Source organism: Tupaia chinensis, unplaced genomic scaffold (genome assembly GCF_000334495.1).
Source record: "Tupaia chinensis unplaced genomic scaffold, TupChi_1.0 Scaffold000317_1, whole genome shotgun sequence".
Taxonomy (NCBI): Eukaryota; Metazoa; Chordata; class Mammalia; order Scandentia; family Tupaiidae; genus Tupaia; species Tupaia belangeri.
Window position 1 is genome coordinate 3,211,078 of NW_006159810.1, and position 15,045 is coordinate 3,226,122.

Consider the following 15,045-nt stretch of genomic DNA (forward strand, 5'->3'; position numbering starts at 1 on the left):
CCCCCTTAACCCCCATGCCCCCTGCCGACACCTTGCTTTTTTTTTTTTTTTTAAGAATTATTTAATTCATCATCGATATTATTTTTCAATTTGACTAGACAAAGAGAGGAAAAGTGAGAAAGAAAGCAAGCCGCCAGGTCAGGTACTTGAACCACTCTCAGCCATGTGGGAATCCAGGACCCTAGCCATCACTCCATCTGCCAGCCCCTCTTTTTTCTTTTTTTTTTAATTACATGTAATATGCTTCATTTTTTAAAAAACAGTTTTTGCTCTAGGCCATGTGCTCTTACCAGAGACAGACAGAGAAAGCGATAAATCACCTCCCTGGGGGATGGCCACACCACAATCCCCTCTCCTCCAATTCACCTCTCTGTATCTTGGACATGTACAAACACACTCCTGATGTGATTTTCACGTCACCAGGTCCAGGACTTGAAACACAAAGTCAGCCATGTGAGAATCCAGTGCTTTAACGTCATGCCACCTGCTGGCACCAGCTTCATTTTTTATAAAAACAGAATTATTTGTTTTAATTTGACCAGAGAAAATCAGAGACAGAGACAGAGAGAGCAAGGAAGCAAGCCACTAGGTCCGGGACTTGAACTATGGTCAACCATGTGAGAATCCAGTGTCCCAACCACCTTGCCACCTTCTGGCTCTCTCTCTCTCTTTTTTTTTTTAATGAGAGACCACAAGAGAGCAAGTAAGCAAACACAGGGGGACAGAGAGGTATTTGTGATCCGGCCCTCCCATGCAGCCCCAGCTATTCCACAGCGGTATCCTCTCACTTACATCACTATGGCTAGGCCTGGGGCTTCCAATTTTAAGTGTCTTGAAATGTCAACATTTCTGGGAGATAATTAGGGCGTAAAATTAATTTTTTATTAAGTTCAGTGAATTTTTTCAAGTGCCAGCTGCTTTCACCCTAGGCGAAGGCGGAGCCCTCCGTTCCAGCTGGGCTCCCTGTTGTGGCGAATGCGACATCGGTGAGAGCAGATCCTGCCAGCAGTGGGTGGGCTGCGCCTGGGCTCGTGGCTGATCCTCGGGTCCACAGACGTTGTCACCTTTCGAGTCTGCCTGGTTATGACAGAAGTTGGCCTCAGCTCTTCTGCTGTAAATGGAGATTGAAGCGAAACTTTCACTGAAGCTAGGATGGAATAGCGACAGCCAGATCTGAGTTTGAATCCTAACTCTGTTACTGATTACAAGCATGACCTTTGGGCAAGATGTCTTTTTTCCTTTTAAACAATGGGCACGAAGTAAGAGAGGGTTCTACTGCACTCCCCTGGGGTGTAGCGGGGTTGAAGTGGGCAAGGTAACACCACTGAACTCAGTGTGCTCGTCTGTAAAATGGGGGCAGTGGTATTAGTTGGAGCCATTTGAAATTGCCAGTGTTTTGACCTTTGAAGATGTGATTTCCTTTGTCTATCTGGCGAGTGCACGTGCCCTATAACAAAAGCCTCTCCAAAAAGAAAAAAAAAAGCGAAGAGAGTAAGAGGGAAATACATACATATATATATATATATATTAGGAGAAAAGAGTATGGGCGATATGAGTTGGCAAAGAGAAAGGTTTTTTTCCTCTCAAAAGCCACTCCTCTGTATAAAATGAAATTTTAGAATAGTTAAAATCCAGTACATTATTCACAAGCTTTCTTGATTACATAACCATTTCCCTTCTTGGAGAATCAATTGTCTTTAAATATTGAAATGTGGCATTTAGCTTGGGATTGGAGTGACTGAGCAGTTCTGAAAACCCTTTTTTCTAGGTCCTTTGGACCCCTCAGGTACTGTCCAATGGCGTCCAGTTCTCCCGTGTCAGTCCTGATGGTGAGGAAGGCTACTCTGGAGAATTAAAAGTCTGGGTGACATACACGCTCAGTGGTGGGGAGCTCACCGTCAACTATCGCGCACAGGCCAGTCAGACCACGCCGGTCAACCTGACCAACCATTCTTATTTCAACCTGGCAGGCCAGGTAAGTGAAGGCTCTTCTTTCCTGTTGGACCAGTGTGCTTTGTGGAGTGACCACAGGGCATGTCTGGCAGACCAACCTAGTGTGGAATAACTATGGCAATGGCGTCACCCCATGATAATGAAAAGGGCCCAGCAGAGCATCCGCTCATAGTAGGTGCTCAGTAAGTGAAAGTTACAGAGAAAGGCAGAATGAATACATTGTACCACCAGGAAAGCATCTGCTTACTTTACGCTAGAGACAAGGAACTAGCTATTTCACTGTAACAAGTGTGTACATTGGCTTTCATTTCTTTGTTTTTTTAATTTTCATTTATTTTTTAAAAGAGATTTTTGTTATAGGGCATGTGCGCTCACTGTAGAGACAGAGAGACAGAAAGCAAGAAGTCACACCCTGGCGGGGGTGGGGTGGCCACACTACAATTCCTTCTCCATTCTCCTCTTGGGATTTTGAGTACACACGCACCCAGTGTGAGTTTTAAGCTGCAGGGTCTGGGGCTTGAACATGGTTGATCACATGGGAGTCTAGCAACATAACTGTTATGCCACCTGCTTGTCCCATTTTTCTATTTTAATTTTTAAATTTTTTGCTACAGGGTGCATGTGCTCACTGGAAAGAGACAATGAGAAAGAGAAAGAAAAGGAAAATTAGAAACCACCCCCAGGGGTTGACCATGCTGCAGTCTTTTCTGCTGCACTTTCAGGATTTAGGGACACACATGTACATGTACCTGGTGTGTTTTTCATGTTGCCGGGTCCAGGACCTGAATTGTACAGTCAGCCACTTGGGAGCCAGTCATCCCAGCCACTATGCCATCGGCTGACCTGGCTGCCACTTCTGTCCTCCCAGAAATTACCTCCAGTTAAGGTGCTTTCAACCCTTGGATCTTAGAAATGTGCTTGACCCAGCCCCTTTAGCTATGCTGCCCATATGTGATAACCCCCTCTGTGGCCCACTGGCTCTTCCCAGAATTTTAGGTGGCCGGCCATGCCCTGCACAGTACCCTGGAAAGAGCACTAGACATGGCTTCAGAAGACCTGGGTTTTTTAGATTAAGCATATTCTCAATTTCCTAATAATAACTACCTACAATTTGTCAGCTACTGTTAAAAGCAGCTTATGAAGTCATTGGTAAAGTCATTACTGAAATCACTCCAGCATAGTGGGAGGACACTTAACATCCACATGAGGCCAGCCTACATTCCAGTGGTTAAGGGAGCCATATTCCACGTGGCCAACCACGTAGTTTGAATCGCAGCTGCAAAGGAGAAGGGATTGCAGTAGGACCACACCCCATCGGGAGGTGCTTCCTCCACTCCCTCTCACTCTTTCTCTGTCTTTCGTCTCTCTGGTGAGCACACATGCTCTCTGGGGTGGGGGGGAAGCCCACCTACAAATGGGAGAGAACTGCTGACAATCCTTCTTAAGCCATCTCCTCTAAACTTACTCTCTTTTGAGCTTGTTGAGGAGGTTGTCACATGAGGCTATCAAAAGCCTAGCTAAACACAGAAGATTATATTTATTTATTTATTTATTTATTTATTTTGAAGAGGTTTTTTGCTATAGGGCATGTGCGCTCGCCAGACAGACAGAGACAGAGAAACAGAAAGTGAGAAATCACCCCCTGGGGGGATGGCCACGCCGCAATCCATTCTCCTCTCGGGATCCTGGGCATGCACGCACACACGCCCGGCGTGAGTTTAAGCCACCAGGTCCAGGACGTGCACCACGGTCAACTATACAGGAGTCCAGCGACATAGCCATTACGCTAACTGCTGGTCCTAGAAGTTTATATTTATTACTTCCTCTTTATCTGAGAAACTCTTCGTTGTTCAATACACTTGATTACTTTGGTATGATTTCCCACCACAAGATGTTAGTGATAGCCAGCCAGTATTAGCTTGCATTTTTATACTCTTTTAGGAGTTTGCTGATGATCTGCTGATTATTTTTTTCTAGAGTCATCTCAAACAGCAGAGTTAATTGGTTCTTATCTAATTTCCAAAGTTCTCCCTTTAAAAATAAGAAACCTGGTTCTCTACTCACCGTTCTTTATCTTCAGAAAACTTGACCATCCTTGAGATCTTGATCTTTTTTTTTTTTTTGGAGAGGTTTTTGCTATAGGACGCGTGCACTCACCAGAAAGACAGAGAGAGACAGAGAGACAGAAAGTGAGAAATCACTCCCCTAGGGGGGATGGCCACGCCGCAATCCCTTCTCCTCCATTCTCCTCTCAGGATCCTGGGCACGCACATACACACACCTGGCATGATGAGTTTAAGCCACCAGGTCCGGGACTCAAACCACAGTCAACTACATGAGAGTCCAGCAACGTAGCCATTATGCCATCTGCTGGTCCCAAATAATTATTTTTTAAAAAAGAAACTGAATAGTCTCCCAGATCATCGTGGCCACCCAGAAGGGTGGTTACGTAAACTCTCTTCCATATGTTATCTTAGTAATAGCAGCTCGAGTCCACAGCCACCACCTCAGAGTTGAGGGTGGAAGGGGGCTACCAGCTTTCTGGGGCCTTCAGATAGGAGTGGATGATCAATCACCAGGCCTGGAGTCAAGGGCATCTGCATCTCTTGCCTTATCCTGGGAAGCATTACCATCTGTCTCAAACTCTCCCCATGGAAATAGCTCAAAATTTGACATTTAATGTAGTCAGCTCATCTTGTCATTGTTTAATTTTTAAATTTTTAATAAGCAATATTTTTGTTCTATTTGGGGCTCAGTCATTAGCTTACCACTTCTAAGTTTGAGTGTTGAAAGCATGGAGGAAGGGGAGAACTCTTTCTCAAAAAAATGGAACAGATATGCAGGTTGCAGTTGCTTTTTGTTTTTCTGTTTCTTCCTGTGCTTAACATAAAATTGAGACTAGTCTTTTTTTTTTTTTTTTTTTTTTTTTTTTTGTTTTTTTTTTTTTTTTTTTTTTTTTCTTATTGAAAGTTTACCTAAAGAACTGTGAAAGCAGGTCTGGGGCATTTGGGATAAGAAGCAGTAGCTGTGATTCTGGTATGATTGTGTAGGTATGCCATCAAAGCCCCAGGTTCTTCCATTTTTCCATCTAATATATTTTAGCTTTTGTCTTCAGGATTATCTCCTCCTCATGGTCACAGATGGTTGCCACAGCTCCAGGAACCACCTCCTCATGCATTTCTTCCTAGAGACAAAAAAAAAAAAAAAAAGAAAAAAGAAAGAAAGAAAGGGCCTAGTCCTTTCTTCATATCTCTAATGTTCCCTTTATTTTTAAAAAATAATTATTTAAGTTTTTATTTTCTTCTTCAGTTAGACCAGGGAGACACAGAGAGAGAGAGAGGTGGAAAGGGAGAGTGGGAAAGTGAGAAAGCAAGTCACCAGATCAGGGTCTCGAACCATGGTCAGCCATGTGAGAGTCCAGTGCCTTAACTACTATACCACCTGCAGGACTCCAGTGTTCCCTTTCTTAAAACATGCAGGGCCTTTCCTAGAAGCCTGTCTGCAAACTTTTTCTCATCTTACTGGCCAGAAGTATGGGGTATGCTCTGCCTAACTCGTACCCAGTGAGAGGATTAGATTACTATAATTGGCTTAGACCAATCAAAATTCACCTAAGGGGTTGGGAGGAGATCCCTCTCCCTGAATCTATGGCTAGCATAGGACAAATCACCAAGTCAAGTTCCTGCTAAGGGAAGTGAGGCTGCTGGTAAGGGGGTTGCTATAGTAACCAGTTGTGTTTCCTCTCAGTAGAGGCAGTAAGAGCTGAGTTAAGGCAATGGTAGGTGGCAATGCACCAAGAGGCCTTTACATCCCTGTGCAAGTCACAATGGTCTCTATTTTTTTAAAAATAATTATTTTATTTAACTTTATTATTATTATTACTATTTTTTTCAGTTTGATCAGACATACAGAGAGAGAGGGAAAGTGAAAAAGCAAGCCACCAGGTCTAGGATCTGAACCACAGTCAACCATATGGGAGTCCAGTATCTTTAACCACCACGCCACCTGCCGGCCCCAACAATGGGCTCTATTAATGGTTAATGTTACAAACTAGTAGCCACCAAGCAAGTTAACTATACAAACAGTGAACTCAGAGATGGGCCTCAGGGTCTCTATGTGAATCAGAATTTCTTGCCAAGTTTTCATCAGCCTTGAAAGGAAATGAATCTAACACTAATCTTCCACCAGAGTAGTCACTGCATCTTTTCCAGGCCAGAAGAGTCATAAAACAAAGCATGCTTCTCCTTAATGCAAGATGTTAGTGGTGACCCAGCGGCGGTTAAGAGAGCAGGTACCTGAGACCGACAGCGTGATGGTTACATTGCTAGACTCCCACGTAGTCAACCACAGTTTGAGTCTCGGACCCAGCAACGTAAAACACATCAGGTACATGTGCATGTGTGCCCAAGATCCCGAGAGGAGAATGGAGGAGAAGGGATTGTGGCGTGGCCATCCCCCCTGGGGGGTGATTTCTCGCTTTCTGTCTCTATGTCTCTCTCTTTCTGGTGAGCACATGTACCCTATAGCAAAACCCTCTCCAAAAAAAGAAAAAAAATAGAGAGAGACAGAGCAGGTGCCTGACAAATTGTTCCTTTCCTTCTCCTCCCAGGCTTCCTCCTAACATCTCAGATACATCGATTTATTTTGTGTGTGATTTCCAGGTTGATTCATTTTCTTCCTGTTCTAGAACTTAAAAGAAAAAACAAACACGGGCCAGCAGGTGGTGTGGTGGTTGGTGGACCACGGTTTGAGTCCGGACCTAATGGCTTGTTTTCTCACTCCCCCCCCCCTCTCTCTGGTCAGATTGGAATAAATGAATGAATAAATAAATAATTCTTTAAACAAAAAGAAAGAAAAAGAAACCCAGAAAAATAGAGGAAGAAAATTCCCAGGGAGCTTTACTATAATAGTGAATTAATGGAAACAAACCCAAAGTTCATCAGTAGGAGAATGGCCAGACAAAGGGGTAATACTCTACAATGAAAAGGAACAAATTACTGATCATCACATGGGTGATCTCGGAGCATTATGTTCGTAGAAGTAGCAAGGCGCAAAAAAATAATATATACTGTATGGTTCTGTTTCTTTTCTTTTTTCTTTCTTTCTTTTTTAAGTTTATTTATTTATTTATTTTAATTTTACCAGAAAAGGACAGAGTGATAGAGAGAGAGGAAGTGAGAAAGCAAACCACTGGGTCCCAGACTTGAACCATGGTTGGTTATGTGGGAGTCCAGTGCCCTCAACCACCACGCCACTTGCCCCCCCCCTTTTTTTTTTGATAGGTTTTTGCTATAAGGTGTGTGCAACCACCACACCAGAGAGACAGAAAACAAGAAATCACCCTCCAGGGGGGATGGCCACGCCACAATCCCTTCTCCTCCATTCTCCTCTCAAGATCTTGGGCACGCACACACGCGCCCGGCCCATGGTCAACTATATAGGAGTCCAGCGACATAGCCATTACGCCAACTGCTGGCCCCTGTATGATTCTGTTTCTGTAAAGTTCTAGATGAAGGAAGACTAATCTATAGTGATATAAATCAGAATAGTGGTCCAGTTTTAGGCAGGTATTTATTAAGAAGAAGAAGAAAGGAAGGAAAGAAGGTAAAAGGTGCTGGAGAGACAGAGCGAAGACCTGGGTAAATGAGAGGGCACGGGTCCCGAGAGTGACCTCATCTGCTGCAGGTGTCACTCCCTGAGTGACGTTCAAGAGGCTGTGCTCCTCCAGTCTCACGTGTGCGAAGGAAGGATGGAGGAGCATTGATCCATCTGGGCTCTCCTTTCTGAGATACCTCATTCCTCCATGTGGGCTCCAGCCCCTGGCTTAGTACCTACCACCAAGGCCTCTACCAAACCTTCCATGTCCCTGTCTGGGCTGACCCAAAGCCTTCCATGTTGAGCTGGGCTTTTGTATTTTTTATTTTGCCAGAGGGTACAAGTGCTTACCAGAGAGAGAGAAAGAGAAGGAGACCAAAAGTGAGAAAGCATCCTCCCACCATGGGGAATGGTCACACCACAATCCCTCCTCCATTTCTCCCTCCTGTTAGGATTTTGGGCAGCGTGCATATGTGCCTAGTGTGTTTTTCAAGCTGCTGGGTCTAGATTCGAACCACGCAGTTGACCATGTGGGGTCCAGCTGCCTTAACCACCACACCACAGGCTGGCCCAAGCATTGACTTTTGAACATTCAGTGAGCCAGAGCCCCCACCTGGTTCCCCTTCCTATCTTCTGCTATGAAGCTTTAAAATACACTACTGTTAATAATAAGAAATACTCCTTGTATTAAAAATGTATGTGTAAAGTATCTTTTAATTTGCAAATAACTACACACCTTAACTGCTCCACAGAAGGAGCCTGGAAAAGAGTAGGAGCATCATTACCCCAATTTTACACCAAAAGAAATAAGATTTTGGGGCCAGCGGGAGACATGGTGGTTAAGGTGCTGGACTCCTACATGGCTGACCGTGTTCGAATCTCAGACCTGGCGACTTGTTTTCTCACTTTACATCCCCCTCTCAGATGAGTGCTATTCCCTATAGCAAATTAAACAACAATAATAATAAATTAAATTAATTATTATTTTTTTAAAAAAGAAAGAAGATTCTAGGAGGCTAAGTTACTTTCCCGGGCTACTCATTAAGAGCCAGAATTAGACCCCAGATCTTCCAACACTGACTAGTGCTTTCTGAACCACCAGCCTTTGATTCCCCCAAAGGACAGGCTGCATCTTTATGGAGGAGGCGGACAAATTCTCACAAAGCGGAGACTGCAGTTCTGCTTCCTGGCTTCTATCACGTGGCGGGGATTGGGTCCCTGAGTAAGAGCTGGGCCAGAAAGGAGTGAGAGAAGCCCCCTACCCTGGTGAGCCTGGGAGTGGTGCTTTGGCTGTCTAGGAGCTGTGTGCTACTGGTCACTGACCCTTACTCTTCTGTTTGTCTGGTATGTGAGGAGAGAAGAAACCTCTTAACTAATAAGCCAAGGTCCAAAAGGCTTTCACAGCACCGTGGACTGACTTTTCACCTTCATATTTCCTTGAGAAAAGAAAGTGCATGCTGGATCATGCTTGAAAGTTTCTTCCAAACTTATCAATCCCTATTTTGAGACCCTGTCGACCTCCATTTAAATGGTCATATTTAATCATCAATCGATAAAGTAAGATTTCTGAAGCTTTGGTCAATGCCCAAAAACATTTTTGCAAGAAAAGTTATAAAGCAAATATATAAAATATGTAAGCATTGAGGGCCAGCCTGTGTTAAATGAGTTGGATTCCCCGTGACTGACCACGTGGTGTGAGTCCTGGACCCAGCAGCTTGAAAAACATGTGGGGCTCATGTGTGTGGGTTCCTAAAATCCCAAAAGAAGGGAGAAATGGAGAAGGGATTGTGGCATGACTGCTTCCCATGGGGAGTGCTTTCTCTCTCTCTGTCTCTGGTGAGCACAGGCACCCTCTGCAAACTAAAAGAAAAAGGCTAAGCATTGCATATTCTTTTCTTCCCCCTCTCTTTTCCCTCCCAGGGTTCCCCGAATATATATGACCATGAAGTCACCATAGAGGCTGATGCTTTTTTGCCTGTGGATGAAACCCTGATTCCAACAGGTTTGTGAATTTAAGCTTTCTGTGAGTATACATAGCTGGAGTGCAATTTGAGGAGGATTGAAAACTTCATATCCCTAACATTATTTTCCCAGGTGACATGCAAAAATGCCTATAATTACCATTACTAGTTATTTATTTTGGTTAAGGTCAAGTAACTATATAATTAAAGACCCAAGCTAGAATACTTTCCAGAGGGAAAAGGGACAGTATTAATAATTAAGCTGGAGTAACAGGTGTCAATCAGGACGTCTCAAGCAAACTGGGTCATAGAGTCATCCTGACTAGACCCCAAGATTTCTCTACTAAAATGCATGTCTGTTACTTTTTAGACCCTTAGCAGAGGTTAACTTACCAAATATTACCTCACAAATATAGAAAACTGATGGGACGTTAAGTGGTTTTGATAGAACAGAAAAAGGTAGAATGAGTTGTTCCCAGAGAAGACAAATGCAGGTAGGTCACCTGAGATACAGTTAGGGAAATGGAGTGGAACTGGGATGGTGGGAAGAGGAGAGACAAAATCACAAAGGAAGATGAAATGTTTCCACAGTCAAATTTTATGGGTCTGAGTATGTATGTGTGCGTGTGTGTGTGTGTGAGTACGTGTGTGTTTTCTAGTTTAACTGGACTGAGATCACCTTGGTTATTATCTGGGATGGCAAGAACCTGTTCAAATGGGCAAATGCATACAGACAAAAAGTAGGTTAGTGGATTGTCAGGGGCTGGGAGCAGAGAGGAATGGGAAGTGACAACGGGTAGATTACTTTCAGGGGTGATGAAAAATTAGATAGTGGTGATGGTTGCCCAACCTAGTAAATATACTAGACACCACTGAATGGTGTGCTTTCAAAGGGCACGTTTTATGGTATGGAAATATCTGAATTTAAAAAAAGAAAGAAAGGAACTGGTGCAATGGTATGCATCTATAACCCCAGCTCCATAAGAGGCTGAGGCAAGAGTATTGTGAGTTCAAGGCCAGTCTGGGTGATGTAGTGAGACCCTGTCAAAAAATGGAAAGAAGGAAGGAAGGAAAAAAATGGAAAAAAGACAGAAAAAGTGACCCTAAGTTCATGTCCAGGATTAAGTGGTGCAATTTTATATCAGATAATATGTACACTCCCATCTACCTCTAGGGGTCAGATGCATGGCAGCAAGATGACCAGTGGGGGTGCCATTTATCACTTACGGTAGCTTGTGGAAGTTAATTTGAAATAACTACCACCAAGCAGGAGATAAATATTCTTACTGGATTTCATTAAAAATGAGATATCAGGGGGCCAGCACATGGCATGGTGGTAAGGAGCTGGACTTCCAAATGGCCAACTGCAGTTTGAGTCCCAAACCCAGTAAAATGAAAATCACACGGGACACATGTGCATACATGCCCAAAATCCCAGGAGGAGAATGGAGGGGAAGGATTGTGGCATGACCATCCTCTCTAGGGAGTGATTTCTCACTTTCCATCTCTGTCTCTGTCTTTGGCAAGTGCATGCACACTATGGCAAAAGGGAAAAAAAAAAAAAAAACCTAAAAAATAATGAAGTCAAGGTCATGAAAAGATGAATACTGAAGGACTGTCAGAAAGGAGACCAAGGAATTATTATGACTAAATGCAATGTAAAATACTGGGTTAGATCCCAATCCTGAGGAAGGCCATTAGTGGGGAAGTTAGAAATATCCTAATAAAATATTTCCTTTATTGGGGACCAGCAGTTAGCATAATGGCTATGTCACTGAACTCGCATGTAGTCAACCGTGGTTCGAGTCCTGGACCTGGTGGCTTAAACTCATGCTGGGCACGTGTGCGTGCGTGCCCAAGATCTCAAGAGGAGAATGGAGGAGAAGGGATTGTGGCATGGCCATCCCCCCTGGGGAGTGATTTCTCACTTTCTGTCTCTCTCTGTTTCTCTCTGTCTTTCTGGTGAGCACATGTGCCCTATAGCAAAAAAAAAAAAAAATCCCTTATTTAACAAAAGTATACCAATGTTAATTTCTTAGTTAGTTTTGATTATTGTATCATGTTTATGTAAGATGTTGACATTAGGGAAAGCCAGAGGAAAAATACACAGAAATGTTCTATTTTTGCAATCTTTCTGTAAATCTAAAATGATTTCAAAATTTCAAAGTTTAAAGAAAAGCCAAATAAGATGTTACTATAAATTTAGTGGATATTTTATAGCAGTTATATAGCGGGGGCCCCTGACCCCAGGCCATGGTACCAGTCTGTGGCCTGTTAGGAACCAGGCACAGCAGCAGGCGAATGGTTAGGCAAGTGGGTGAAGTTTCATCTGTATTTACAGTCACTCCCCATTGCTCACATTACCACCTGAGCTTGCCTCTCATCAGTGTCATTAGATTCTCAAAGGAACAAGAACCATATTGTGAACTGTGTGTGCAAGGGATCTGAGCTGAGAGCTCTTTACAAGAATCAGAAATGCTTGATGATCTGAGGTGGAGCTAAGGCAGTGATGCTAGCACTGGGATCTCCTGCAAATACTACATTAGGATGAGCTGTATAATTATTTCATTATATATTACAATGTAATAATAGAAATAAAGTGTACAGTCAATGTAATGCACTTGAATAATCCCAAAATCCACCCTTACCCCTGGTCCATGGAAGAATTGTCTTCCTTAAAACTGGTCCCTGGTGTAGAAGAGTTGGGGACAGCTGTTATACAGGTTGCTAGAAAGGCTGGGTACTGCTGTTATACAGGTAAGGCTTTTGTTTTTTTCTGCTTTATTTAACACAATGGGGTTGTGCTTATGGCTGCTAGTTCAAAACCTTTATAAGGAGAAAGGTAAGTATGTGAGCCTGCAAACTAAACAGCCACTTCAGTTGACTGTGGGAATAGAAACCTCTAAGAATATATTGACCACAAAGCCAGTTGGAATAATAATGAGAAATTGAGATGAACAGACTAAAATGTTTGGTATCATAGTTTTTAATATTTTCTTGGCTCCAGGGCTGGGTTTAAAGACTTTTTTAGGTTTGTCTTGGTGACATGTGTTGTCTTCTGAAATGTACATGACTCAATAAATGAGCTTGAATAAGTTGGCCCATCTTATCCTAGAAGCAGAATTAATACATTAGAATTGTATGTTGTGAACTACAAGGAGAAAATAGTGGTGGCTGCTGTTTTGTGGCTGATAAGAAAATAAACTAAGGAGGTTGAAAATAAGTGCATATTCATTTGTGTTTATTGATAGCCTGTTGAATTTTGATCAGGTGAAGGTCACAAAAATGCATAATCATGCTGCATAAAGATTCCCTGTCATGTTTGTAAGAGATAATTGAGCAGAGTACAGTCGACCTTCATCTGATACACTGCATAAAATTTATATTTCTCTCAGTTCTAAATAGTAGATGATTTTAAGGTCAGATTCTATATTTTGTCCCATTACTGACCAACCATTAATATAAGTGGCATTGAAGACCTAGAGCCTGGTTCCAGTCCTGGCTTTACTGTTACCTTGCTAAAGGGCCTTCAGTATTTGTAAAAATTCTTTAACATTTAGCCCTTCAAAACTTCCATTTCCTTTTCTATGAATAGTGTGACATTAAACTCAATCAGATTCTATGGATCAGTAAAATTTTGTTTAAAACACAATGTGGGGGGAGCAGCAAGTGGTGTGGTGGTTAAGGCACCAGACTCCTACATGACTGACTGCAGTTCAAGTCCTGGACCTGGCAGCTCACCTTCTCATCTCTCTCTAGGTCCCTCTGGAGAGTGCAAGCACCCTGTAGCAAATTTAAATAAATAAGTAATAAAATTAAACAAATAATTCTTAAAACAAGCAAAAAACAAACACAATTTGGGAGACTTTTATGAGATGCTCAGATTTTGCTAAGTTACAGAGCTATCCTATAAATACAAGGCTATCAAAACTAATTGGAAAAAAAAAAGAAAATTAAAAAAAAAACTAATTGGGAATGTGTTATATTTCAATACAAAATTTAAAAGAAAAACTAATTGGGATAAGACAATAATTAGAAACAGGGATAGACTGCAACAGCATTGGGCATAGTCTACCGCGGTTTAAGTCCTGGACCCAGTGGCTTAAACTCACGCCGGGCGCGTGTGTGTGCGTGCCCAACATCCCGAGAGGAGAATGGAGGAGAAGGGATTGCGGCATGGCCATCCCCCCTGGGGGGTGATTTCTCGCTTTCTGTCTCTCTGTCTTTCTGGCGCGCGCACACGCCCTATAGCAAAAACCTCTCCAAAAAAAAAAAAGGAAAGAAAAGAAACAGAGATAGGCTATATTTAAAACAAAACAAAACAAAACAAAACTGCCATAGATAATCATCATCTTTTCATAAAAGAATTTTTAAATTATTGGGAACCAACGGTTAGCGTAATGGCTATGTCGCTGGACTCCCACGTAGTCTACCGTGGTTCGTGTCCCAGACCCGGTGGCTTAAAACTTACGCCAGGCATGTGTGCGTGTGTGCCCAAGATCCCGAGAGGAGAATGGAGGAGAAGGGATTGCGGTGTGGCCATGCCCCCGGGGGGTGATTTCTCGCTTTCTGTCTCTATGTCTCTCTCTGTCTGTCTGTCTGGCAAGTGCACGCACCCTATAGTGAAAACCTCTCCAAAAAAAAAAAAAAAAGAATTTTTAAATTATTTATTTAACTTTATTTATTATTATTTTTTAAAAATTTGACCAGAGAGAGAAAGACGGGGAGAGAGAGAGATGGAGGGAAAGTGAGAAAGCAAGCCCCCCAGTCCAGGACTCGAGCCATAGTTGGCCATGTGAGAGTTCAGCACCTTAACCACCATGCCATCTGCCAGCTCTAATAAAATAATATTTTAATAGCAAGAAGTAGAAAAAAAACTAGAAATAAAGAACAATCCTTTTTGTTGAATTAATTTAGCTTGTTAAAGAAATATGGTAGCAGATTAACCAAATGTATCTAAGTTTTTTTGGGGGCCAGTGAAAAGTTTATCGTGAACATGTAATTGAGAACTAATAATTGATCTAATAAGGCCACTCCTAGCTCTTATGTTCTGTAATTCTATGGGGGTCCTAGTATAATTTTACTACTATTTCCAGCACCTATCAAATCCATTAGAACTCTATCATGAAAGTAAGTAATTCCAACATCCTCAGAGCTTATGGGGGAAAAAAAACAACTTTTTTTTAGAGGTTTTTGCCTTAGGGGCATATGTGCTCACCAGAGAGAGAGAAGGGGAAGTGAGAAATCACCCTCTGGGGGCATGACTATGCTGCAATCCCTTCTCTTCCATTCTCGTCCTGGGATCTTGGGCACTCACACACACACCTGGTGTGATTTTATTTATTTATTTTTTTGAGAAGTTTTTTTTTTTGCTATAGGGTGCGTGTGCTCGCCAGACAGACAGAGAGAGACAGAGAGATAGAAAGTGAGAACTCCCCCCCCAGGGGGGATGGTCACGTGGCAATCCCTTCTCCTCCATTCTCCTCTCGGGATCTTGGGCACGCATGCACACGCGCCCGGCATGAGTTTTAAGCCA

The 15,045-nt window shown here is 42.7% G+C and overlaps 1 protein-coding gene across 1 annotated transcript in view; it reads left to right on the plus strand.

Annotated features, from left to right (window-relative positions):
- The window catches only part of GALM (galactose mutarotase), an 85,029-nt gene that overhangs the window by 21,606 nt on the left and 48,378 nt on the right, over positions 1 to 15,045 (plus strand). The window contains exons 3-4 of the mRNA XM_006151357.3: positions 1,769 to 1,975; positions 9,469 to 9,550. Coding sequence (XP_006151419.1) covers positions 1,769 to 1,975; positions 9,469 to 9,550 — 289 coding nt within the window. The remainder of the gene's footprint in view (positions 1 to 1,768; positions 1,976 to 9,468; positions 9,551 to 15,045) is intronic.